This window comes from Rhamphochromis longiceps, linkage group LG20 (assembly GCF_057381845.1).
Source record: "Rhamphochromis longiceps isolate RC_006_pf linkage group LG20, R_longiceps_female_GT1.1, whole genome shotgun sequence".
Lineage (NCBI taxonomy): Eukaryota > Metazoa > Chordata > Actinopteri > Cichliformes > Cichlidae > Rhamphochromis > Rhamphochromis longiceps.
This window is the reverse complement of record NC_140576.1, coordinates 38,142,584-38,166,346: the sequence shown is the minus strand read 5'-3', so window position 1 is coordinate 38,166,346 and position 23,763 is coordinate 38,142,584. Positions and strand designations below refer to the sequence as shown.

General features: G+C 46.3%; 1 protein-coding gene and 1 long non-coding RNA gene across 3 annotated transcripts; one reads left to right on the top strand and one right to left on the bottom strand.

The window, feature by feature from the left end:
* The first annotated feature begins 4,336 nt into the window (after positions 1-4,336).
* Positions 4,337-10,320, top strand: LOC146645936 (uncharacterized). The gene is made up of 3 exons (XR_014909174.1): positions 4,337-7,743; positions 7,816-7,925; positions 10,218-10,320. It is a non-coding gene; the product is annotated as an uncharacterized LOC146645936 (long non-coding RNA).
* On the bottom strand, positions 8,543-18,706 carry commd7 (COMM domain containing 7). 2 transcript variants are annotated; one of them, XM_085394959.1, is made up of 9 exons: positions 18,471-18,706; positions 17,134-17,184; positions 16,265-16,367; positions 13,546-13,602; positions 13,398-13,435; positions 11,292-11,382; positions 11,005-11,054; positions 10,733-10,781; positions 8,543-8,718 (listed from the first exon to the last, which is right to left on the bottom strand). In XM_085394959.1, the coding sequence occupies exons 1-9, from the start codon at positions 18,549-18,551 to the stop codon at positions 8,642-8,644; spliced, it is 597 nt and encodes a 198-aa protein (XP_085251085.1). In that variant the 5' UTR covers positions 18,552-18,706; the 3' UTR covers positions 8,543-8,641. The 2 variants fall into 2 exon arrangements, with proteins under 2 accessions (XP_085251085.1, XP_085251087.1); XM_085394961.1 differs by having other exon boundaries at positions 17,134-17,187; positions 18,471-18,695.
* Positions 18,707-23,763: the final 5,057 nt, after the last annotated feature.

Genomic DNA, 23,763 nt, shown 5'->3' with positions numbered 1-23,763 from the left:
TTTTGTGAGTCCCCAAAACAAAACCTCCTCCTGAACCTAGTAAGATGTCTAGGGTCTCTATTTGAAGTGAGAGTGTACTGGTCCTGAGTAGAGGCGCTACACAGCTTTATCATATCAGCAGTTTTTTTAGTGTGTGGACATTTTTTTCTACTCAACAGTAAAAAAACGTTGATGATTCATGTCGGATGAATCGGTTTGACGCACCTGATTCGGAAAACAAAGCACAGATAAATCTCTCTGATTATAAGATAAGAGCAGGAAAAAGAACAAAAAAGGGAAAGACAACACAAAAACCTTCAAAATAAAACAGGAAGTGAACTGAGAAGTCAGACAGGGAAACGGAGAACAGGACGGGGAGCAGGGCTCAGACTTTTCCTCTGCTAATCAGTGATGTCAGAATAAAAGAAGATTCATCAGCAGCTACCAGATTATTCTCTGTGTTTGCTGCTTTCCATGGAGGCAGTCTGGTTATTAATTTATGCGTTTTCTGAGGGATGGATCAGCAGATAAATGATGCTGTGGTCTTTATGTTACCCGCCGCTGACACTAAGCAGGTTTTTAACTGTAAAGTCTCTGAACGATCGTAAACTCTGCGTCGTGTTAAAACTAACCAGGCTGCTTGCTGATTGTGAATTCTGTCTGTGTAAATGTGATAAATCACAAGGTCTGAAATAAAACTGATGATGTTATTAAACATCTGGAAACATAAAACTTGGATTTGACAAAAGTTTATTATGTGTTTGTGAACATGTTCTCCTGCCTTTGTTTCAAACGTGAGTTTTTTTTCCATTCCATCGTTAGATTAAAGCTCAGCGTCCGGGCTTTATGAGCGCTTCTGCTTAGACAGCAGCGCCCTCTGGTGGCCGGAGGCAGGAAACGCTTCTGTCTCTGATGTCTGAGCTGAGGTTGCTCACTGAGAGTCCACGAAGAGGGTGAGCTCACCCAAAACCTTGGCTGGGGTTAGGTAGAGGATCATTAGGTGTTCCTTTGTCCCTCTCGGGGAGGGGGGGACACACTCCCACTCCCACGGGGCTTAAATCTGGGACTCTCCACCATTTGACTCTAGAACTGAAGAAGCTTCTCGGATGAGAGGTGAAACGTCTTCAAGCAACTTAAAGAAGTCCAGACGCTTTTCTCTCCAAGCTCCTTAGACTACGATGGTTAGTTTACGATGATTAGTCTGCATGTCTCATTACTGTCATTACTGTAACACAGAACATAAATACAACTTTAAGAAGATCAGTGAATGATGTGGAGCCTCATCCACTGGTTTCAGGCATCACATGGAGCCACACCCTCCTCTCAGACACTGGGTCAGGACAGAAGCTGGAGGTCGTTCCTGGTGAGGAGCCTCAAGGTTGGAAATTTCACCATGACAACCTCTTCGATTCGCTTGCACCCCTGGATGATGTGACAAAGAGAGGATTAGAGATTTTTGGGGACAATGAGGACAAACCATCTCTCTGATGTTCCTTTCAAAACCAAAGAAAAGTTTACAAAGTCTGAACACAGGGAGAGAAGCTGCTGGTCCGCTGGCAGGACAACAGTACTGTCCCTATTTCAACAAATATGGAGACCACTATGCATCCAGTAATATCCTCCTGGGAAACAAGGAAACATGTATCTGTCAGTTTACCTTTTTTGTGACGTCCTGCCTATTTGGGGCTAAAGGAGGCCATCCAAATGAGAGCGACCATTGACCTGCTCGCCTGATGCAAAGGTTTGGCACAAACCCACTGAGCCATGGAAGGAGAGACTCTGACCGACCAATAGGCACAAGGAACCGATTCCTGAGACATCGTCCATGTGAGGAATGCACCACCTGTGCATGTGAGAAAGGTTAATGCATCACTGCACAAGTAGAATGGGAGGCAGAGCCTTCAGTTTTCAGGCCCCTCTTCTGTGGAACCAGCTTCCAGTTTGGATTCAGGAGACAGACACTATCTCTACTTTCAAGATTAGGCTTCAAACTTTCCTTTTTGCTAAAGCATATAGTTAGGGCTGGACCAGGTGACCCTGAATCCTCCCTTAGTTATGCTGCAATAGGCGTAGGCTGCCGGGGGATTCCCATGATGCACTGGGTGTTTCTTCTTCACTCACTATGTGTTAACAGACCTCTCTGCATTGAATCATATCTGTTATTAACCTCTGTCTCTCTTCCACAGCATGTCTTTATCCTGTCTTCCTTCTCCCACCCCAACCAATCACAGCAGATGGCCCCGCCCCTCCCTGAGCCTGGTTCTGCTGGAGGTTTCTTCCTGTTAAAAGGGAGTTTTTCCTTCCCACTGTCGCCAAAGTGCTGCTCATAGGGGCTCATATGATTGTTGGGGTTTTCTCTGTATGTATTATTGTAGGGTCTACTGTACAATATAAAGCGCCTTGAGGCGACTGTTGTTGTGATTTGGCGCTGTGTAAATAAAACTGAATCGAACTGCACACTGAGTGCTTCAAAACACACCATGTAAAGTAGAAAAGGAGGGAAAAGTGCATGCACAGGGCTGCATGGGAAAGGCTGAGTGAGCCTTCACATGCTGTATGACAGATAAATTACAGTAATGACAGCATGGCTGCATTTCAAACGAATCAAGCACTTTGTTCTGAATCCTGCCTCTTTATATGGCCTCTAATATACACAGAAATGCTTTTATGTGAATGTGTTTCACAAATCTTAGAAATATGGTATCTAACCAGATTCTTACTCTGGATGGCATTACCTTGGCCTCCAGTAACACTGTGAGGAACCTTGGAGTCATTTTTGACCAGGACACGTCCTTCAACACACATATTAAACTAATATATGTATTTATAACCCCCTAAACACCAAATGCTGTGTTTCTACAGGCGTCCTTCAGTTTTGTGTGTAATGACTGTAAAGCTGCTTTGTTGGGCTGAGATCAGCTGACTGCATGGACCATTGAAGAACATGTCGTTTCTTTGGCGTGAGGAACTCTTGGGTTGCTTTTGCAGTTTGCTTTGCCTCATCGTGTGAGCAGAGGCTACAGCTGAACACTTCACAGTTCATCCTGCTGCTTCCCTCAGCAGTGCCACCATCATCATCATCATCACACCAGTGACCCGGCTCCACTGCAGCCATACATGCAGCAGATAAACTATACTGAAGCAGACCCTCAGAAACAGCATCACGACTGTTTGTGACATGACTTATAACCCCTCTGACGGCTGTTTCTCTGTCTAACTGCTCATTCTTCATATTTCTCCTGATTTCTTCTTGTTTTTGTCCAAAGCTGTCAGACGTTCTCGTGCCGAGCGTCTTTGTGCTCGATGATTTAGGCCCGAGCCTCTTCCTGTGGAGCAGAGGCAGTACGTCGGACCCAGATAACGACTCCTCTGTGTGGCTGGCCCACACACACACACTCACACACACCATCTGTGTCGTGTGTGTGAGTGGTTGTTTTTTCAGTTTCGAGCAGGAAGACATTAATTACTGTGAGCAAAGAGAGAAACCACGTTCTCGGTAAATTCTCAGGGAGGAACTTTAAGAGTCGGGAGCAAAATTCTCTTATCAAGAAAACACACAAACACACACACACTCAGACTCACACCAACTGCACACCCTGCTTTAACTGCACACACACATTTCCTTCCACCTTATGTGATGGATCCCATTCCTGCCAGCAGGGGGAAGTCTACATCTTCCTTCTACCTCAGGCTGCCTCACACACAAAGTATCCCCTCACCCAGCCAATCATTAATCCAGGTGTTCCATCGTGTGGACACAGGTGCATAACGTCGGCACGCACAGCTTCTACATTCATCAGTGAAACAACAGCTCACTCTGCTCTCACTCCACAGTCAGTGGAAGCACCTGGGAACAACAGCACAAAGTGGTAAAATCACACCAGTGGACGCTGAGACGTGCAGTCCACAGAGGTCACCAACTTTCTGCAGACCTCCAAACTTCACGTGGCCCGTACATCAGAGTGGCGATTGCGAGCCGGGCGTTCTCGTCCTACATCAGTGTGACCTCACAAATGTGCTTCTGGAAGAAGCGTTCCCATAAACACTCCTAAACCTGTGGAAAGCCTTCCCAGAAGAGCTGCAACATCACTTTCAACTCTAGAGCCAATGCTTTTGGGAATATAGTGTACATGGACACATGTACTCATCAGGTCAGAGGATGCAGCTCCAGATAAGCAGTCAAAAAATGAGGTTTGTGTAAAGTTCATGAGCTTCAAGCATGAATTTTAGGGCTGTTTACGGCAGGAATAAAGTCACAGAAGTGCTGTCAATGCTCCCTGGGATTAAGGTGAGCATAATTGATTAATTAATCATTAATTAATCATAATTGATTACACAGCGGTGGAGAGTAGACTTCATCACAGTAGATGTCTTTCTGAAAGCGCTGTAACTAAGTTTAAGACTATAATCCACCCACTGTTATCATCTTCAATGCCCTGTACCAACACAGAGCGGAGCAGCTATCTGAACGCTGCTCCAACAGAGGTCGATTATCTTGTTAATAATTTCACCTCCTCACTACGTACGACTCTGGATACTGTAGCTCCTGTGAAAACTAAGGTCTCTAATCAGAAGTACCTGACTCCGTGGTATAATTCTCAAACACGTAGCCTAAAGCAGACGACTCGTAATCTGGAGAGGAAATGGCGTGTCACAAATCTAGAGGATCATCATTTAGCCTGGAGAAATAGTTTGCTGCTTTATAAGAAAGCCCTCCACAAAGCCAGAACATCTTACTATTCATCACTGATTGAAGACAATAAGAACAACCCCAGGTTTCTCTTCAGCTCTGTAGCCAGGCTGACAAACAGTCAGAGCTCTGTTGAGCCAACCATCCCTTTAACGTTAACTAGTAATGACTTCATGAACTTCTTCACAAATAACATTTTAATCATTCCAATCATGGATAGATGTGATTTCTAATTGTCTTACCTGTCTTCCTCCTCTCACACCAACCAATCACAGCAGATGGCCCCGCCCCTCCCTGAGCCTGGTTCTTGGAGGTTTCTATAAAAAAGGTTTATATAAATAAAACTGAACTGAATCTGTTCACATATTGTCACCTGTGCACTCTCCACAGGTGAGCTGTGGAATCCAGTCTGAAAGGTTTCAGCTCATGTCTGACACTTCTGCAGCTTCTGTCGTCTCACTTCAGCTCGTAAAACAAGTCCTCATTTTACCTGGAGGTAAACCTTTAAAACCCCCATTCTCCTGCCCTTAGGACAAACAACACCTGGACAGGTGTCATCATTTGAAAGGAAACTCTCTCAGAACAATAAAAACAATAAAGTATAGCAGCAGGTGGGCGTTATACAGCACGCTTCCAGTGAACAGGACTGTGTGTAAAGCCAGCGACATTGACACAGGACGTTTGTAACTTTGGGGAAACAAGAACACGGTTGACAGCTGTGAGCTATTAGAGTTATTCTCCATAAACTTCCTCTTCCCTCTGCAGGTCCAACGGCAAAAATGTCCCCACACACACACACACACACACACACACACACACACACACACACACACACTCTTCAGTCTGTCAGTATCTTTTATTCCTAGCCCAAACAGACTCTTTCTTGGGAAGGCCCTGGTTATTCCCCACACAGATAAGCAGGCATACACACAAACTCTCGTTTTCATATCTTAGTGAGGACATCTCATTGACATAAAGCTTTCCCTAACCATGACCTAACTGTAACCCTGGTACTAAAACCAGATTGTGAGCCTCAAAAATGCCTTCAAACGTTGAGTCAGTGGGTATTTGACGTGTTTGTTGGGGGGTTGATTTGCTCTGCTGTTCTACTGAAGCCCCAAACATATCCAAACAGTGCTTAACACATGTATTAGACCACAGTGAGGGTTGACCCTAAACTAACAGCACTGATAGTTCCAAAATAGTTATTTATGTTTCTGTAATGGTTAATCCACCAGTATCCACAAGCTCTTTAATCAAAATGATATTTTCAGTGCTAACAAATAATTATTATTGTTATGCAGTCATTTTCAGATTCGCTGCTTTACAAAGAAAGCAGGAGAAATAATAAAAAGTATGATTTCTGTTGAAGATCACAGTATTGACGTGCATTCCTCAGCAGCTCAAAAAAACATGAATTAAATTTGTTGCACCTGTAGCTGACCTCAGGAGGACAATCACCAGTCGTATCTGAGCACAATGACACAAAGTGTTTTTCTGCAGGATTTTCACGTGGACGTAAAGTCTGGAGTCTCTCTGATGATCTAACTCATGATCTAATCACTTCCCAAAGAATGTTAATCAGCTGGTGTTTACTTAACATCAGCTGAGTGACGAACTTCTGCGAGAAGACTGAAACACTGACAGGATCGAGATCTGTGGGATTTTCTCTGCTCTTTTAAAAAGGCCAGAGAAACAACTGGGAGGAGCTCAGGAGGCCTCGGGGGGATGCATGCAGGGACACGTCGGGTCACACGATGAGACGAAAGGAGAGCCGGCATGAAGAAAGGAGGAGGAGGAGGAGGAGAGACACTAAGGACAAAGAGAAAGAATGTGAAGAGAAAGAGGAGAATTGCACAACAGAGGTGAAGGTTTGATTTGCTTTTGGCTCCGAGTCGTGAAACTGTGAGAGGCTGATTGTCTGTGAGGATGAGCATCTTTGGAACATCAGAGCCAAAGTTCCACCTGAATGAGCCTGACAGGAAGGAAACCCTCGTCCTTTCACCTGCTGCAGGGCGCCGTCTCCTCTCAGTTAGACCAGAGTCACCTTTGAGCAGCTCTGTTCACCTCTTTAATTTAAAAACACTCAGTGTACCTGCAGCCTGTGGGTCCCCGCCCCTCCCTCACCAGGTATCTGAACGTGTCAGAGGACATGAAGGAGCAGCACTTTCTCACTGCAAGCAATCCAAACCGCACAGCAGCTGAACAGTAAAAACAATATCAGTAACTAATATGAGCGAGCTGCTGTGTCCTGCAGCGAGGAGCCAATCAGCTGAATGAACAGGTGAGTTTGAAGGATGTTTGGAAACAAGCTGACAGGCTATAGGCTGATCCATCCGGACTGAGCAAAAATACGTTACTGAGGGCAAAACGATACGTGTGAACACGCAGCAGCTGAAAACTGTGCTACCTTACATTAGAAAGCCAATTATCGTGATGGCCAAGGCGCGCCCGCGTGCGCGCGCACCTGCGTCAGCTGGACTGTGACTGACTTTAAACACAAGAAGAAGAAAAACAGAGCCAGCAGCATTCAGCACAAACTTCAGTCTCAGGTCTTCATCAAATATTCAACTCCAGGAAACAAACAAAGCAATTTTTTAAAATCAAGAAATAAACATAAACAACTGCCCTGATTGGCTGTTCCATCAGCACTCCCAGACGCTCGGTCCTTGATTGGTCTGAGTTTGTCAAAAACTTTGGTTCGTTCATGATTTCCACATGACCACAGCCTGGATTTGCTGTTTACTGTGGGGGCAGACGGCCAGGTGAGAGCGAGGCGTGACAGGACACGCCGCAGAGCTATGTGGAACATTTCATTTTCTGCTAAATACGGGGAATCCTGAGTTTTCACTGAATCCGTTTACGCAACATCCCAGGAAACGCAGCAGGACGGATCCACGCACAGATACGTGGAAGCGTGAGCAGAAAGACGGGCTCGGCCTGGAGCCGTGCTTCTAATGAGGACAAGCTCGTCTGTCCGAGACAGCCAGCGCAGGGAAGGGCGTGAAGGTTACACACAGCAGGACGGGAGAGTCGGAGGGCACGACCCGCTGATGCAGCGACGGGGAGCGGTGGTGCGTTGAGTCCTGGTTTTGAGAAAGACAAACGACACGTCCAACTGACTGGAGGCTTTTTCTCTTTTTTAGGGCCGGCACGCCGAGCCGCTCGCAGACGGGAGCGTTCCTGAGCCCGTGCACGGATGTTTGAAGGTCACGGTTATCGTCCCTGCGCACAGAGATTCCTCCAGGTCCTCTGAGTATGTAGATGATGTCATGCTGTGTAGATGATGTCATGCTGTGTAGATGATGTCAAGCTGTGTAGGTGAGTTACTTTAATGTGGTTTAGGTTGTTTCTGTGACAGCCGCGTATCGCAGCTCTCTAATGTCAGAAAGTATCGTCAGTACGTAAAGGAGGAGCTGCAGATGCTGTACAAAGATATAAAGTAGGCGGGAAAACCCTTCAGAATAAAGGCAACTTCCTGTCTTCGAGCAGACAGACTGCTGAGGAATAATCAGCAGATAATTATCACAGACGTCTGAAGTGGTTTCGGAGCCGAGGGCTGAAACGGCGCTTGCACCGATGAGCCACTGAGCGCTCTGACATGTGCCTCCAGGCTCGTACGCATCCCTGTGTGGCCTTTACTGCACGCCCGTCTCTGGCTGCTACTCATTTCGCCTGCATTTAACCTGTTATTGCAGCTAATTCGTGTTTGTTTTAGTAATAATTTATTACATCAGTAAGAGACAGCAGGCCTGAACTCGATCGAACAGGTCTGGTTTCTGATGGAAGTGTCAAAATGTTCCCGCTGATCTCACCCAGGTGTCGTCGTGCTGACAGACTGTTTCCCACAGGGGGAGAAAACAGCAGATAATGACAGGTTACTCCTCAGTTTATTGACTCATTTCAGGTAAAAATGTCACACGCACACAAATTCAACCAGTACATACAACACACACACGGACACACACGCGCTCAGCTGAAGCACTCCATGCTGGCCTTGGCTCGCTCCATCTCGTGCAGGAAGTTGTAAAACTGAGGCAGCGTCAGTTCTGCAGGGAAGAGACAAAAAAGGACGACTTCCTGTCAGAGACAGAAATGAAAGGTTTTTGCATCTGTGGAGGAAAACGTGAAAAACTGGGAGAGCTCCAAACCAGGAATACTCTCTTCAAGAGGAATTAAAATACAGAGGAGCGGTTTAAAATCTACAGCTGCTGTTTGTGAGGTCATTTCCTCCCTGCTACACATAAGAGCCAATCAAAATCACCCAAAAAGCACACCTGAATTACGACCACTGCAGCATTTACCTATCTCTACTTTTAAGATCGGGCTCAAACTTTCCTTTTTGCTAAGGCATATAGTTAGGGCTGGACCAGGTGACCCCGAATCCTACTGAGCAGGGATAGCTCAGTAGGTAGAGTGGTTGCCCCATGATCGGAAGGTCGGGGGTTCGATTCCCCTTAACAGCTACCCTGAGGTACCCCTGAGCAAGGTACCGTCCCTACACACTGCTCCCCGGGCGCCCAATGGCTGCCCACTGCTTCACTGAGTGAATGGGTTAAATGCAGAGAGCAATTTCCCCACGGGGCTCAATAAAGTACAATAAAGTACACACTTTCTTCTTAGTTATGCTGCAATCTGGTCTTTAGGTGATGACGTGACGAATCCTGCTTCCGGTCCAAACTACTCTGCGTTTATTAAGGCTGTTGTGTTTTTAACATGTTTTAATGTTTTGTTCTATTTAATCTGAAGCCCCTAAAAGCAGTCAGTGATCACTGTCTCAGTTTTTATTACTGCTGTTCATTTGAAACCCTTATGATGTAGCTACAGCCCTGCAGCAGTATATTCATGACTAACCTGGTATTGTGGATGGATTATCTCAGTTGTTTTTCTGGCTGAAGTTTGGACTGCATTTATGCCTAACCATCAGGAACCTTCACGTTAACTTTTATCGAGTGGAAAAAGTTAGCGTTCATCCTCCAGCTTCACTGTGTTTATGCTATGCTAACATAGCTGTGTCGCTAGCGGTCACGTAGCACATCATTATATAGCAGCTAGCCCAACTTCAGTAACCCTACAAACGTCACTGCTGTTTAGTTTCCTGTCTTCATTTATGTTGGAAGTGATAGCAGAGCTGTACGTTTGAATGTTTCAGAAATCTCTGTCAGAACATGCTATATCATGCTTAGCATGAAGCTAGCGAGCTAACTTCCTGCTAAATCCATTCAATTTAATAAATCCTGTTTTCATGGATGCCTGGATGTTAAACTTCATAGTTACACCTGGTAAAGCAGCAATGCTGATCATTTTATTAAAGATGAAAGAACTTAGACAGTTTGTGACTCTTAGTGATGCTGCAGAGTTCGTTTGACTTTGGGACCTGGGAGTTTGGACCCAGACGTGGTTAATGAAGTCAGACTTAAAGACCGATAGGTACAGCTGCTGGGGGATTCCCATGATGCACTGGGTGTTTCTTCTTCACTCACTACGTGTTAACAGACCTCTCTGCATTGAATCATACCTGCTATTAACCTCTGTCTCTCTTCCACAGCATGTCTTTATCCTGTCTCCCTTCTCTCACCCCAACCAATCACAGCAGATGGCCCCGCCCCTCCCTGAGCCTGGTTCTGCCGGAGGTTTCTTCTCGTTTCCTTCCCACTGTCGCCAAAGTGCTTGCTCGGCCATTTGATTGTTGGGTTTTTCTCTGTATGTATTACTGCAGGATCTACCTTACCATATAAAGCGCCTTGAGGTGACTGTTGTGATTTGACGCTGTATAAATAAAACTGAATTGAAGATCTGTAGGTCGGCTGACTCTGAGAGCATCGGGTGGAGGAACTGATTTTTCATTTACGAAGTTTACACGATTAAACCAGACGAGTTCCTTTTTACATTTCTTACAGTCTTTTTCACTCGCAGCATCTGTTCATTATCTAAGTTTTGTGTCCTGATTTGCAGAAACAACCGTCAGAGTAACTTAAAGCTTCCTGTTACAGACTCGAGCAGTTGGAAAGAAAGACATTCAAGGTGTGCAAAACTTCAGGTACGAGTGACATCATCACTCACCCATGTAGACGTTTTCAGTGGAATTCCCCTTTCTGACCACGAGCTTCAGCTGCAACCAAACACAACGTGTTCAACAAAACAACGATGCTGTGTGTGTTTTCATATCTTTGTGGGGACCAAAATACCAGTCTCCACAAGTTTGAAGACATTATTGAGAATCAAAATGTGGTTTTAGTGTCCGGGTTACAGTTTGGTTAGGGGAAGCATTATGTCAATTAGATGTTCCCACAGGATATGAATACCCCACATGTGTGTGTGGAGCGCTGTTGTACCTGCAGGAAGACTGTGCCCAATTTCTGAATTTCACTGGTGCCAACAGTCACTGTGGGACGACAAAACACAGCGTGATAAAAACACTCAAACAGGACGGTCGCTGTGTCACGTCTGCGCCTGAAACAGTGAGGCGCGTCATGGTTAGCTCTGTTATTCAGCTTCCATCGGCTGCACACACCGAGGGGTTCAAATGTGCTCAGAGGGCGGACGCGCTCACAGACAGACTCAGACTGAACCTCTAATGTGAGCCAAATTTGCCGTGCACGCTAGGTTTGCTCCTTCTTACCTCCAAACTTCCACTCCATGTCAACCAGCTGGTTGACCATCAGAGTCTGCCCGACAGCTAGCCTGGTCAGCGCTGCGTAGTGCTCCGCCCACTGCAGGAACACAGATCACATCAGACTCCTGAGACACGTGTTCACCGTTTAAAGGTTGCCTGAGTAACATCGTAAGAACAAGTTTTATCAACGACACTGAGTCAGTGCTAACTAGGGCTGCCACGATTTGTCGACTAGTCACGATTACGTCGACTATCAAAATCGTCGACGACTGATTTAATAGTCGACGCGTCGTTTGAAGCTTTGTAAGATCCCAAAAGACGCAGGAATAAGTAGCAGGATTTAAGAGTGTAATAACGGACTGAAACAGAAGATGGCAGCACTGCATGTACAAGGATGCCAGCTACCGTTAAACCCCGAAGAAGAAGAAGAAGAAGAAGAAGAAGAAGCTGTGTCCCAGAATTCATAGCACGGCCCAGCGCAGTTTCCAACAATGGCGGCAGCTAGTTAGTTTTAATGTTACTCTTATTATTCTTTCTGGGTCACAAAATAAACGTTTAACATATTTTCAGGCGAGAATGTAGCTGTGTAAACCTCAAATATCTGCTCAGTTTATCAGGACACCACATATTTTCAAAAGCGCTCCGACGTTTTCGGAGACGTCTGTTACCCACTAGCTCGTTAGCTAGCCGGGGGCTAGGTCACTAGCGCCGTGAGAACACCGGACTCCCGGCAAATCGTTTTCAAACCCACCGCTGTCTTTCGCTACTCAGGTTAAATATATATGAGTCACTTAGATAACTTAAAATGTTATTGTTTGGCTTTTTTTAGTATTTTATTTGTTCCTGAGTAAATCAGTTTGTCTGAGATTAAAGTTATAGTTTTTACACAGCTGAATAAACGTCAAGCAGACAGCTGATTATCAGAAGTGTGAGATGCTCCAGAATATACTCCGGTGTCCTGTTATATTTTAGATAGCAAGGAGTTTATTAAACTTCACCGAAACAATCTGCAAATTTCATTAAAATTTAATAAACTATCATCTTGTCTTTATTTTTAGTTAGCACAGACCTTAAACACTTAAAGCTGTAAGCTAATGATAGTTATATAAGCTGTAGTTTTACGTCTAATGGATGATGATCTGATTAGTCGACTAATCGCAAAAATAATTGGTGACTAGTCGACTATCAAAATAATCGTTTGTGGCAGCCCTAGTGCTAACACGTGCTAACACCTGTCAGCTAGCTTCGGCCCAAACGGACACACGTGCTCCTCCCTGTTGTTTTACACGAGTCAGCATGTGCAGCCTGAGCATCACAATGATGGCGAGCTAAGGCACAGCTAGCTGGCTGACCATCCTCGTGTAGCCACCACCGTGGGAGTGTTAGTTACACAGAGGTTAAAGTGTGCTGGATCGATCTGGAACAGTTCAGTTCTTGGCGTTGCTTCGAGCAACAGCCAGCAGATACCTGACGCCCCGTGACGCGCTTACAGCCTCAGCCTGTGACGTGTTCATGGTGCAGATGTAAATAAAGCTGCAGCAGGCTACAGAAGAGGAGCTGCAGGATTTACCCACAGTAAACACAACATGTTAGCTGGTGAAGAAATGGTAAATGGACTGGTTCTCATATAGCGCTTTTCTACTCTTCTGAGCACTCAAAGCGCTTCACACAACTTGTGCATTCACCCATTCTAACTAGCATTCACACACATTCATACTTCGATGGATGCGTCGGAGAGCAATTTGGGGTTAGTATGTTGCCCAAGGATATTTGGCACGCAGACGAGGGGAAGCCAAGAACCTTCCGATCATTGATGACCTGCTCTACCTCCTGAGCTACAGCCAATCACAGAAATAAGTCCAGAGTCCTGGAAGGCCCTTTGAACCATCTATGACGTCTTTAATAGTAGTGGAAAGTTTGGCACACGTAAAGGGCGTGGCTTTGGTCAGGTGGTTTGATCCCAGTCTGCATGCCACGATACAAACCCCATGTTGCTCTATGAATGCATGAATGTCAGACAGGAAGCACTTAGAAACAGCACGCTTGTGTGAATGAGGCAGAAAAGCGCTGCATAAGCTGCTTTCCATTTACCTTTAGCACTACTTCACTTACCTGCAGTGAGAAGTGAGCCGACTTTTCCTCGCTCAGTCCTGAAAAATGATCAGAGTGAGCAGGTTGGCTTTCATTAACACAAACGTGACAGTAACTAATACGACTACTGTGAGAATGACTCTGAGGCACAGAGGACTCGGATGTGTACCTAATGTCAGGAGGTCTTCTTTGATCTGCTCGCCTGTCAGGTTTTTCTTCAGGGCTCCTGAGGAGAAAACAGACACGGACACCTTCCTGTTACTGTTTATAGCTCCACCTGTTGAGTGTCGGGTTTTAAACGCCGTGAGAAAATACTGTGCAGGTATCCCCACATACACATCTGTATGGAGATCACTGCTGCAGACACACCTGGCCCGTGCAGTAAGCGTGCACACGTACAGTGCAGCGTATACAGCACCACAGACAGATAGCCCACGCGTAACTGGCATTCTGGGAAATGGAGGAAGTGAAAATACAAACGAAATCACAGGCAGAAACATGCTGTCTGTGAATGAAACCTGAAAGCACAGTGTTAGCACTGTTGCCTCACAGCAAGGAGTTCACTTCCACCATCAGGCTGGGGTCTTCCTGCAGGGCTTCTCCCCGGGTACAACGCCTTCCTCCCACAGTCCACAGACATGCAGATAGTGGGGTGAATGGTTGCCTGTGTGTTAGCCCCCCCCCGTGACCTAACAAGGATAAGAAGCAGAGGAGGGATGGATGGCACATAAAATAAGATTTACTCATCCATCCACAAACCAAAAACACCCTGTCAGTGGGTTTATCTGTGACAAGGATTCACTTCCTGTGACTGAGATGAACAGGAAGCACTGGTGCTAACGAGGGAGGATTCTTTTCTCTCGTTCAGTTCATTTTTATTTCAGTGGTTTCTGTTCGAGCTCACTGTAATAACCTTGATGCAGACTCTGTATAAAGGACCAGATTAGTCAGAGATGAGGGAGGAAAAACGACCACTCTGCTGTTTTCTCTGATTTCTCTCAACACTTTGTTGCCGATCACATCTTATGGCTCGTAATAATCGCTGCACTTCTGTCTCAACTTTGCAAACAGAAACTCGCCCAAAATATTTGGCCCAGGTGTCAGGAGCACTTTGTTGTACTGAACTTCTGCACTGAGGGCTATACTTATCAGAAACTACCCGCATGGACCGCAGCTGGGCGGCTCATCAAGAATGCAGCAGCACATCGGGGCTGCACACAACACAAGTGGGAACAAGGGGAAGTGTTATCCATTTTCCATTTATTCTCTCGTGCTGGCAGAGCGCGTTCAGAGAAACACAAATTGAAATGTGTTGAAAGAAGCCTTAGTCTTCAGTTACACCTGCCTGAGCCTGCTGCTTCCATCGCACTGAATCAAACACCACCTATAGTCCCCTATTCAGTTACATCCCAGGTCACATGCTGCTGCTGTCGCTCACACAAGTGCTTCGTAAAACCGTTACTGCAGGCAACAGATTTAAAGCTCCATACGCCCTCATCGTGTTCAGCGCTGTGGCATCAACAATCTGACACTCGGCTAGAAATCAAAACCAGCCAAACTCCACTCCTTTTAACCTCCAAACACATGACCCACATCCCACAGCGCAGAGGATAAACAGACCACAGCACCGAGGCAACAACTCAGTTCCATTCATCACAACAGTGGTCGCCTCAAGGCGATGGTAAAGACCCCACAATCATCCAGAGAAAACCCCAATGATTAGGCAACAGTGGGAAGGAAAAACTCCCTTTTAACAGGAAGAGGGGCGGGGCCATCTGCTGCGACCGGCTGGGGTGGAGGGGAGGAGCCAGTTTTAACAGGATATTTCTAACTTTAGAGATGTTGCACAAATGGAAGAAAGCAGTCTTACATATTTGTTTAATATGTGCATTGAAGGACATGTCCTGGTCAAAAATGACTCCAAGGTTCCTCACAGTGTTACTGGAGGCCAAGGTAATGCCATCCAGAGTAAGAATCTGCTTAGATACCATATTTCTAAGCTTTTCAGGGTCGAGTACAATAACCTCAGTTTGATCTGAATTAAGAAGCAGAAAGTTAGCGGCCATCCAGGTCTTTATGTCTTTAAGACATTCCTGCAGTTTAACTCATTGGTGTGTGTTATCTGGCTTCATGGACAGATAGAGCTGGGTGTCATCTGCATAGCAGTGTAAATGTATGCTATGTCTTCTAATGATGCTGCCTAAGGGAAGCATGTATAATGTAAACAGAATTGGTCCTAGCACTGAACCCTGTGGAACTCCATAATTAACCTCAGTGTGTGAAGAGGACTCTCCATTTACATGCACAAACTGGAGTCTATTAGATAGATATGATACAAACCACTGCAGTGCAGTACCTGTAATACCTACAGCATGTTCTAATCGCTCTAATAGGATATTATGGTCGACAGTATCGAACGCTGCACTGAGGTCTAGCAGGACAAGCACAGAGATGAGTCCACTGTCAGAGGCCATAAGAAGATCATTTGTAACCTTCACTAAAGCTATTTCTGTGCTGTGATGAGCTCTGAAACCTGACTGAAACTCTTCAGATAGGTAAAGGGCGGGGTTATCACCTACAGTATGACACCTGACACTCAGAGTGCTGACAGGTGTGTTTCCAGCCTGTCTCTGCTCTTCTCCTGTCTGCCAGTGTAAAATTACAGTGAAGTGCTTCACACATAAATCTTCTGCATTCTCTGACTTTACTCTTAACGACACCGACTCTACCTGGTCTGTAGGTTTACAGAACTGACGTCCTGATCAAGGAGATAAACGAGGGAAAATGGAAACAACCTGATTCCTACCACCTAATCTGGTACGGCTGGATTTACGATGTCCGTGTTAGCCTCTGTGATTAGAGTGATGGATGATGAGTGTGTCTCCCACCCTGCGGCACCAGGAGGACGCTCTTCATCAGGTTCCTCAGAGGCCCGGCGCTCATCCCATGTTCCCCCGCGAACTCAGTGAGCTGCTGCATGAACCTCTCTGTCTGCGCACACACACACAGACACACAGACACACAGAAAAATGCATGCATTCATTTGCACATGCACACAAAAGGGCAGCCAATGTTTTACCTCGGTTCAGTTATCAAGGCTAACCACTAAGTCCAAAGTCCCATTAACATCAAAATGTGTGTGTGTGTGTGTGTGCGCGCGCGCGTGTGTATGTGCGTGTGTGTGTGTGTATGTGTGTGTGTGTGTGCGCGCGCGCGTGTGTATGTGCGTGTGTGTGTGCGTGTGTGTATGTGCGTGTGTGTGTGTGTATGTGCGCGTGCGTGTGTGCGTGTGTGTATGTGCGTGCGTGTGTGTGCGTGTGTGTGCGTGTGTGTGTGCGTGCGTGTATGTGCGTGCGTGTATGTGTGTGTGTGTATGTGCGTGCGTGTGTGTGTATGTGCGTGCGTGTGTATGTGTGCGTGTATGTGTGTGCGTGTGTATGTGCGTGTGTATGTGTATGTGCGTGTGTGTGTGTGTGTATGTGCGCGTGTGTGTGTGCGTGTGTATGTGCGTGTGTGTGTGCGTGTGTATGTGCGCGTGCGTGCGTGCGCGTATGTGTATGTGCGTGCGTGTGTATGTGCGTGTGTATGTGCGCGTGCGTGCGTGCGTGTGCGTGTGTATGTGCGTGCGTGTGTATGTGCGTGTGTATGTGCGTGTGTGTGTGTGTGTATGTGCGTGTGTGTATGTGTATGTGCGTGCGTGTGTGTGCGTGTGTATGTGCGTGCGTGCGTGTACGTGCGTGCGTGCGTGTGTGTTCACCTCTTTCGGCTCCAGGAGGAACTGGAACAGAATTTCAATCAGGCGATGAAACTGCTGCATGAAAGAAAAAGAGTTTGCTTGTTGGAAACTTTGGTCAGATTTACGTTTCAGCTGCAGCTCAAAGACCTGATTCACTCGTCTGTCTACCCCTGCCAGGCAGGGACAGAGGAACAAACCTGCAAACTAAAAACGATTGGTCCACAGCACTCATGAAGAACATCTCAACATGCTTTAATGGTCTTGCTGAGTCCATGTGTTCAGGCCTCGGGCTCAGAAGTAACCCAAAGGCTGAAGATGCCACCGTCTGATGTGTGAGGCATCAGTGCACACTCAGAACGCTGCATCAGGACTCAAAAGCTTTATTTCCTCTTGATGCGTCCGAGATGCTGCACGAGGCAGACGCCCCGAGAGCCAATCCAGTACCAGGATTAATGCCACCTGCCTCCCGGCGTCTCCTAGACTTTGTGTGAGGAGCTGTGCTCCCGATAAAGGAGGGAATGAAGACTCTCACACTGAGTTTAAAGAATAAAGAAAGATTCTCTTCATCACAGTGAAGGTTGCCTCCTGTAACTCAGGTACTCATCACTAATCTGCATCAGCCTGCAGACCAATCCTAATATTCTGGATTATTGTAATCTGTTAGCAGCCTAACTGCTCTCTGATGTCACGTTGTCACGCGAGGGCCCGGGCTCTCAGCTCTGCTGTCAGTCTCCGTGACATCACGGCGCTCTCGGCGTAGGAGGTGGCGAAGACTGTGACATCGTTCCAGTGTTAATCACTGTACACACATCATCAGATGTGCTGAGTAATCAGATTACAGCTGAGCGGCAGCTCCTGGAGGTGTTGAAGCTCCTCGCGTACATCAAAGTCCTCTTTAAATCCCGTTTACAGGTGTGTTTACCTCACAGAAATGCCACCATCCTGCTGGGCGGACCGTCAGCCGTGGCGCGCCTCAGCGCTCCGCCCCACAGCACCGTGCTGCACTGTTATTGGTGAGTAATAAACCGACGGCATCGATAAGTCTGGACGCTGACGTTCAAAGCGGGTTCTGCTGGACGCCGTCTGGTCACGTGACAGCGGCTGTGACTGCGCGCATCACGTGCCCTTCAGTCTAACAGCTCGTGGCTGTCGGACGTCTGTTTGAAGCCTGAGCGATATTTCTGCTCATCAGCTTGTTCACCCGGGGATTCATCAGCTGGCAGCCAGCTGACACGGACACGTGTACATTCCGTGAGGTACAGGTGGGCTGTGACCGTTAACCTCCTTTCACTGACGTAACGAGCCCCGGGGCTCGGACAGCTTCCGGTAAAGCTGCTCCGTTAAAGCCGCGGACTTACCTGCTCGTTCAGCTTGTTCAGGTTCTGGAAGTCGGTGCCGACAGAGTCCGGTAAAACGTCTTTAGTGAAGTGAAGCTGCATCGTTTCTGTCGGCTGACCGTCCCCCCCAAAAAAAAAACAGCCCGCTGCGGAGCGCAGTTCCGGGTTATGGATGAGCGCATGCGCACAAGTGTCTGCCAGACAGGTCAAGAAGAAGAATGAAAGATCAAACCTCACGAAAGCTTTTCCTTTAGTTTGACGGAGATTTATTTTTGTTCTTGTAAGACGAACTTTTAGAAGTTTGTAGCAAAAAAGCTGAAAGTTTTTGTTCCCTTTAAAATCACTTTGAATGTTCTCACCACGAGTTTAATTATTTTGATTATTATGCATGCGGATATAAAGCATGTGGAACATTAATTTCAATTTTATTTTATTTGTATAGCATCCTGAAGCAACAACAAGGCGCTTAATTACATTGTTTAGTAAAATTTGTTTAAATGTTTAGTCATTAATATCAAGTCAAAAACGTTATTATTTTCAAATACATAAAAACGTATTCAGGAACATTAGACATGTATTCATGTTATGTATTCAATGGGCTACGGTCTCTTATGCTATTTTACATTAGCAAATAATGCGACATTCATGTAATAATAATAATAAATGTTATTTATAGGCACCCATTAAAATGCTTGAGGTCTCCTTACATTTGTACAGCGAATTAAAATCATATACACAAATAAATCAGAATAAAATGAACACATAAAAGCACAAAATGACTGAAACAGTTGTGATCAGGTGGGTTTTGTGATGTCACTGAAAACGACTTTAATTTTTGGAGAATTCAAAGCATCTATAAATACCAGATGTTCAGAAAACAGCTCACATCTGCATCATGCTGATACGGTGCAAAATGTCAGTCACAAGTCACGAGCCAATGAGCATGCCCCGATGATCTTCCTTCTTGGCACAAATATGGTCAAAACGCATTAAATGAACTTGATGTTTCACTCAGAGCGACCTGAAAAAATCTCTGAGCTCATGAACTCATCAGCAAAGTGCTCGTAGGGGTCAGGCGCACGATCTGATATCCTCGTGTCGGTGTTGTTCCCAGATCATCATTAAAATGTTGTTCCAGGATCAACATTGCAAGTGACCAATCAGAATGTGGTGACGTCATACTTTTGCGACTTCGGGAAAAACTGCAGTAAAACAAAAAACTGTCTTAAGCTGCGAGAAACCGCCTCTGTCTGCCGATCAACGGACCCCGACCCTTTAATAAACACTAAGCAGAACTGATATTGTCCTTGCAACATTGGAATTTCATAAATGCACGAATGGCTTGGCGCGCCAAAGAATAACGTCACAACAATGTGATTGGTCACTTGCAATGTTGAACCTGGAACAACATTTTCATGATGATCTGGGAACAACACCGACACGACGATATCAGATCATCCAGGGGTCAGGCCGAGGGTCGTTTTCTCATCCACTTCAGAAGGACCCAGGTCTTTTTGTAACTGCAGCTGTCGCCCCCTGTTGGCAAGTCCGGGCAGCTTCTACGGGCTTTGATTTTCAGGCCTTCAATTCCAAAAAACTCTGGATGCACTTCAGAAGGACTCGAGTGACTTTGTTCTTTTACGTGGCCGAAATCTCCCCTGTGGTCCAAATGAACAGCAAACCTTGTGCTGCTGGAAATCATGAAAAACCTGTTTTCCTTTGGAGGTGATGCTTCTGGAAGTCAATGATCCCAATAACAATGATTATGAGATGGTAATACGATCGTTCCTAATGAAACTGTCCACAGCCCAGCGAGCCCTCTCAGGTCATCAGCTTCAGATCTTTGAACTGTTCCCAGAAACAGATCCAAGCTGGAGCTGCTTTCAGTTTCTGCCTTTTGATGATCGATTTATCGATTAAAGTCGATTCTGACTTGGATAACGTGAAATTGATTCATTAAAATCCTGAATCGATTTTTTAATATAAATTTATTTTGCCCAAAACGCCAGAATCTCAGGTTAAAGCTTCAGGTTAAAACAAAATTTCAACAACCACCAAACAGCTGAAGCAGTAAATGAGAGCAGGAACACGGTCTCTGCACAAAGACGTAAACACGAAGCGCCGACCTGACGCGTCAGAATCAGTGAGATGTCGCCTTTCTCACCCGACGGCACGTACGCGGTCACGCCGTCGGGGCTGAAAGCCGACAGCTCGCTGATTTTGAAGTGTTGCTTTGTGTTTACGTCCTTTTTGCGCTGATTCTGAAGCTGCAGGTTTTTCTCTCTCAAACAATATTGACCGAACCAGCAGCCAAAGACGATCCAAACTACGCTTCACATGAACATCGTCATGAATTTCCTCTGACTTTGGCTGTTTTGCTTCCACCACGATCACACTCATGTAGAGCTCTCTCTCTCTTTCTAAATCGATAATCAGAGCCCACCCTTATTGCCCACCATCTACACTGTCGGCCGCTGTTGGATTTTTTTGTTTTTTACTTACTTCCGACAGAAAGCCTCATTTCTGCTGTTCGATACTGAACAAATTGAAACTTTTTACATTTTGCAAAACTGCAAAACGCTGAGCTTTGTCTCTAATCAAACCTCTGTAACTTTGCTCTGCTTCACTTCGTTTTTGACAATATTTTTAAGGTCATCTGCTATAAAAACACAGACCAGGAAAATCGCCTTCATGTTTTTCTGTTTCATCCTCAGTTACTTTGACACAAAGGCGTCTGCTGTGCTGCTCACACCTTTGATTAAGTCTGGCAAGTGTCAGCTTCCTTTTTATAGAATACAAATGCTATATACAACAGAGTAAGAAAACACAAAAGTACAACTTTGTCAGAAAAAGATTATTGCACTTAGTATTATTGCATATGTGTGGATGTGTGTGCTTGATCAGTTAAAGTCTTTATTATGGAGTCTGACAGCAGTGGGGAGGAAAGACCTGCGAAATCTCTCCGTCCCACACCGTGGGTGCCGCAGTCTCCCACTGAAGGAGCTCCTCAGTGCTGTCACAGTCTGCTGCATGGGGTGGGAGATGTTGTCCATCAGGGATGACAGCTTAGCCGCCGTTCTCCTGTCACTCACCACCTCCACTGGGTCCAGAGGGCATCCTAGAACAGAGCTGGCCCTTCGGATCACCCTGTTCAGTCTCTTCCTGTCCCCAGCAGAGATGCTGCCGCCCCAGCAGACCACGCCATAAAAGATAGCAGAAGCCACCACAGAGTCATAGAAGGTCTTCAGGAGTGGGCCCTCCACTCCAAACGACCTGAGTCTCTGCAGCAGGTACAGCCTGCTCTGCCCTTCCTGTAGAGGGCGTCTGAATTATGAGTCCAGTCCAGTCTGTTGTTCAGATGAACACCAAGCTACCTGTAGCTGTCCACAGCCTCGATGTCCATACCTTGGATGTTCAGTGGTTGCAGTGGAAGCTGAGCCAGGACCAGCCGCTCCAGGGTCTTCATCAGGTGGGATGTCAGAGCCACCGGCCTGCCTGTGAAGGGTCTGAGGTGTCAGAGGTGGAGCAGCAGCAGTGGGGGTGGGTGAGTCTGCAGCCGATGTTGTAGACTGTCTCATGGCTGAGTCAAATCTGTTGAAGAAATGATTCAGTTCATTTGCCCATCTCACATCCCTCCCAGGCAGAGAGTTCTGCTGTTTGTGGCCTGAGATGGTTCTGAGGCCTCTCCAGACTTCACCAACGTTGTTTTGTTGAAGCTGGTTCTCCATCTTCTGCCTGTAGCTCTCCTTCCCATTCCTTATCAGTCCCCTCAGCTCTCTCTGCACCCTTTTCAACTCCTCTTTGTCTCTGGATTTGAAGGCCCTCCTCTTCTGCTTGAGGACGGTTTTAATTTCTGGGGTAATCCAAGGTTTGTTGTTGGAGAAACACCGTACAGTCCTGGTAGGTACGGTGTTATCCACACAGAAATTAATATAGTCAGTAATGCATGTAGTAAGGCTGTCGATTTCCTCTCCGTGGTCGTCACAGATCACCTCCCACACAGTCGACTCAAAACAATCCTTAAGAGCCTCCGCGCTCTCCTCTGACCATCTCTGCACTGTGCTGGTGGCTCCCTGCGCACTAAGGGCTCATACACAGGGACAAGGTGCACCAGGTTGTGGTCAGATCTGCCCAGGGGAGGGAGAGGTGATGAGCTGTATGCCTCTTCTGCATTGGCATACAGTAATTCCAGTGTTCTATTGTCTCTGGTTGGGCAGGTCACATACTGGGGGAAGGTGGGCAGTGTGGAGTCCAGTGAGGCATGATTAAAGTCCCCTGATATTATGAGAAGGGCTCTCGGAGATTGTGTTTGCAGTCTGCTGACCACAGAGTGGAGAGAGTCACAGGCTGCATCCGCGTTGGCCGAGGGGGGGACATACGCTGTTATCGCGATAACATGCGAGAACTCCCGGGGCAGGTAGTACGGACGCATGCTAACGGCTAACAGCTCAATGTCTCTGCTGCAGAGTTGTTCTTTCACTTTGACGTGCCCGGGTTACACCATCTGTCGTTCACAAACACTGCCACTCCCCCTCCTTTCCTCTTACCGCTCTCTCTCGTCCTGTCCGCCCGCAGCAGCTGGAATCCCAGTAGCATCACGCTCGTGTCTGGTGTTAGCGGTGTTAACCATTTAAACCTATTTCCAGCATTCAAAATAAAATAGTTCTTTGTGTTTACACTCAGTCTTTCAAATAGATGCCAGTGAAACACAGCAGTGAATAAATAAAATCAAACACTAGCGGTCCTGTTGCTCTATTTTCACCTGTATAGCAGGAGTGGGGCAGGCGGAGGTTTGCCCTGGTGCAGGTGAGCCGCAGTGGTCAGTGGAAGAATCCGGGAGTTTCTCATTCCCGTGGTAGCTACTCGGTGCTTGCTTGGAAGTTTAGGGGTTTTCTTCCCACGCACAGCGGACACTAATGTGTTTGTCACTTTTTATGGAATCAAACTCAAAGTAATGTGATTACTTCCACGCTTTAAACGCTGCACGCTCATACTCTCTCCCGCACTGATATATGATCCATTGTTGATCTGCACACAGCTGTTGTCACGAACTTCGCACTCGCTTACGTCACTGTCGTGAGACATTCTCGCAAAAAAATCACGGTTTTAGTAACGCAGTAACGCAGCGTTCCTACGGGAAAGTAACGGTAATCTAATTACCGTTTTTGCAATAGTAATCCCTTATTTTACTCGTTACTTGAAAAAAGTAATCGAATTACAGTAACACGTTACTGCCCATCTCTGCTGATTCGAATCGTGGATCGAATCGATTCTAGAAATCAGTGAGGCCCAGCACTAATTCATGGCACATCTG

Coding starts and splice junctions, on each gene's coding strand:
- commd7 (XM_085394961.1), bottom strand. CDS start 18,551: ATGCAGCTTCACTTCACTAAAGACGTTTTACCGGACTCTGTCGGCACC. Junction 11,383..13,397: donor CGGCTCACTTCTCACTGCAG/GTAAGTGAAGTA, acceptor GTGTTCCTGCAG/TGGGCGGAGCACTACGCAGC. Junction 8,719..10,732: donor CACTGAAAACGTCTACATGG/GTGAGTGATGAT, acceptor TCTTCCCTGCAG/AACTGACGCTGCCTCAGTTT.